General features: G+C 37.6%; 1 protein-coding gene across 1 annotated transcript; it reads right to left on the bottom strand.

Moving 5' to 3' along the window:
• Positions 1–763: 763 nt before the first annotated feature.
• LOC129882415 (potassium channel AKT1-like) lies at positions 764–3,011 on the bottom strand. Its single transcript, XM_055956706.1, has one exon. It carries the CDS (start codon positions 2,802–2,804, stop codon positions 948–950), a length of 1,857 nt encoding a protein of 618 aa, XP_055812681.1. The 5' UTR covers positions 2,805–3,011; the 3' UTR covers positions 764–947.
• Between the last annotated feature and the right edge of the window lie 240 nt (positions 3,012–3,251).

Genomic DNA, 3,251 nt, shown 5'->3' with positions numbered 1-3,251 from the left:
TCCTTAATGTATGAAAAAAGTGATCCTTTTAGTCCTAAACCTTGAAAGTAACTGTGCAAGTAAAAAAGACAGGTTAAGTTTAATTAGCAAGTCGCATGAGTTGGATAAAAACATCAAAAGAATGGGAGTGAAACCTCTCGGCCATAGCCAAATCTTATATAACGAGAGGAAAGGCCAACTTTTTTCCCATTCTTCCAGTCGTATCAGTTTGGTCTTCAACTCCTCATAGCATTAGAATTGTTTTATGATCAGGTTGTAGCCATGAGAATTACAGAAATAAACTTAGCTTAGTAGCATTTGATTCTAGTCTGAATCTTTAGCTTGTTATAGGTTTTGGCTACAAAAATAAAATAATAACAACAAACTGCAAAAACAAAGAGCTTGCAAGAACTTGAAAACAATTGTTATACTCAGTTTTATTTTTTTGAAAATGGACAAAATCCTGCTCCGTAAAGCAGAGGAGGAGTAGAATAAAGAAGAGTAATACTGTCTAACATAATGAAATAAGTCTTCAAACAACCACTTGCAGTATTAATATTGACAGCCTATCTGGTTGTGACCAAGTAATATAAACATTAACAGCTTCTCGTCCACCAAATCAGAACATCTGATTTGTGAACAGGTCATGTGGATTAAAGAAGCCTTCATCGTCAAGGGGGGTGTTTATATTGGGGCATACTCCAACACCAATGTTAGGTGAGTGGGTGAAAATTTTAAAGTTCGTAATGATCCTACAAATATCAAGATATTTAGTGTACACTAGTTGTATATAATTGAGGAGAAAATTTTGTTATGTGTAAAACTTTATACATTTTCTTCCAATTTCTTCAATGACTAGAATTCCTCTGTGCGGTAATTACATTGCCTTGATAGTAATCTATCATATACTATACAAAATTTACAGGTCAATCAGATTCATTTCTGAAATATGTACGATTGAGCTTTGTTTAATCTTCTGATGTAGCAAGAACTAGATGATCTCCATCTCTTATTACTTCAATGTCCTCAATAAGTGCTCCATCTTCAGTTAGTACTTTCGTGAGAGAGATGCCAAATTTCTCAGCACCGATATTAAGTATCTCTTGAATGGAATCTGGCAAAAGCACAACCCTTTTACACATATGAGCTTTCTCTGGACAACTGATGGTTATTCTCCCTGATATTCTTGAATTGCTAATTTTAGTTGAAGAATAATCCGGGCTACTTCCTCCTCCATCGTGTGCAGACACAAATCCTATCAGTGAATCCTGAAAGAAACTAGCCCTTCTTCTCGATCTGCCGTTGGATGAACCAGTTTCTCTAGCTAGTGATGTTGTTTCTTCAGGAGTGAAAATATGTTCTATATTTGCTAATACTTCTGTCATCATTGGGTCCGTTTGCTCTTTCAAATGCTGAAGGAGATTGTTTATGATTATTGTCCCGTCTCCTATATTTGCTTTAACGATGTTGAAAAATGAAGTACGATCCAAGCGTAGCAGTTGGGATATTCTTTTGGTTCGAACAGTAAATAGTTGAGGGTTACAGCAAAGAACACCAACTTCTCCGCAAACATCCCCTGCCTTCAACTCGCCAACTACCTGATCCATGCCATTCCTGTGTGATATAAGATCCACTGCTCCATTTACCAGAATGTAGAGATCTGTAGATGCTTCATTTTGCAAAATGACATCCTCTTTTGGAGGGAAATACTCGGCCTTCATCTCAGAAACCAGTTGAAAAAGTAAGTCATTTGATACCCCGTGGAATAAGTAGGCCTTATCCACCAGTGAATAGAATAGATGATGTGAAATAGCAGAACGAATAGCATTGGGTAGTGTTTCAAGAGTTTCTTGCTGCTGCAGACCTTCTGAATCCGTTCTGTGCATCAAAGACAAGTGATCTAGCATCTGTTCTTCAAGTCGAACAGGCAGCTTATTCCTCTGTGCAAAGCTTGAGGCAGCTTGAATAGCATCCCTAAATTTCTGTGTCTTACTGGTTCCATGGACAACCAAGTTGGTCATGTTTCCAATAAGATATGCAGTCAGCCCGAGGTTGAATAGCATGTAAACCATGGTGCATATCATTTCCTCTGTAGCAACAGCATGCAAATCCCCATAGCCAGTTGTTGTAAGCGTTGTAATGGACCAATACAGAGACATTATATAGAGATCCCAGATGCTCCTATCATTAAGATTTCCCAGTGAAAGCCATGTTTTACTGGTGTCTTTATTTCGAGCAGCAAGAAAGTAGTAGAAGCAGCCAGCAGAATGAACAGCAAATAGAGTGACACATATAAGCCTGAGTACTCGAACCCCAAAGTAATTGAAGTTGCTGTTTTTCTCCATTCTCACAAACATGGCACTGACTCTTCTGAGACGCCAGAGACGAAGCATACTCAAGTATCCATATGATTGAAGAATGTGGGGCAATGCTTCAAAAGGTATGGTGGATATGAAATCAAAGATAAACCTGGATTTTGTGTACCTTAAAGCGATGTGCTTTGGGTCATCAATCATAGTGTTAGTTGATTTATCCAGATAGGCAACAAAGAATGTAAGGATAATGTCCATGGCAAAAAAGCAATTAACTATGTTATCTAAGATGGCAATAAGTCCTTGAGGTCTTTCTAGAAATCCAAACTGAAAAGGTGATGCCCATGCTGTGTAGAAAACAAGAAGCACCAAAAATACATGCCAAGCCTTGTAATGGGGATTAGAGGGGGAGATGATGTAGTGACGGAGCTTAATTTTGCTATTACTATGGGCGCCAAGAGAAGGAAGAATGACACTATTAATACTATAGTGTGAGCTTATACTATCCTCCATCGATATACGCTCGAATGGACACAGCCCTCTTCTTCTTCTCCTTCTTATAGACCAAACGTTCGATCAATGAATTTTTTTGTGTGTGATATTAATGTAGTGTACTGTTAAGTATTATATTATATATAGAATAGAAAGTCATTATTGTTATGGGAAAAGGATTACGAGAACTTGTTGGATTACTATTTTAAGGCATAAACCGTCTTTCCTTTCCTTGTTATATTCTACTTATGCATAATGTTTTTGGAAACTTTTTCCTAGACCAAATCCTTTTCCTTGTAGGACTGTGACACGCACATGTAAACCCTATTTTGTTTTCCCCAAATATTATTGATACAGGTAAGGAGGACGACAATTTCCTTTCTTAATTTCACAGAAAGCCATTCGGGTACTTGTTCCGAAGGCATGTGAATAACAGTAACTCCATGTCGCGTTTTGGCAGGAAATATT

This window comes from Solanum dulcamara, chromosome 3 (genome assembly GCF_947179165.1).
Source record: "Solanum dulcamara chromosome 3, daSolDulc1.2, whole genome shotgun sequence".
NCBI lineage: Eukaryota > Viridiplantae > Streptophyta > Magnoliopsida > Solanales > Solanaceae > Solanum > Solanum dulcamara.
This window is presented reverse-complemented; position numbering and strand designations above follow the sequence as displayed.

Bases quoted from the DNA above. Each gene is read 5' to 3' on its own strand.
- LOC129882415 (XM_055956706.1), bottom strand. From the start codon at position 2,804: ATGGAGGATAGTATAAGCTCACACTATAGTATTAATAGTGTCATTCTT.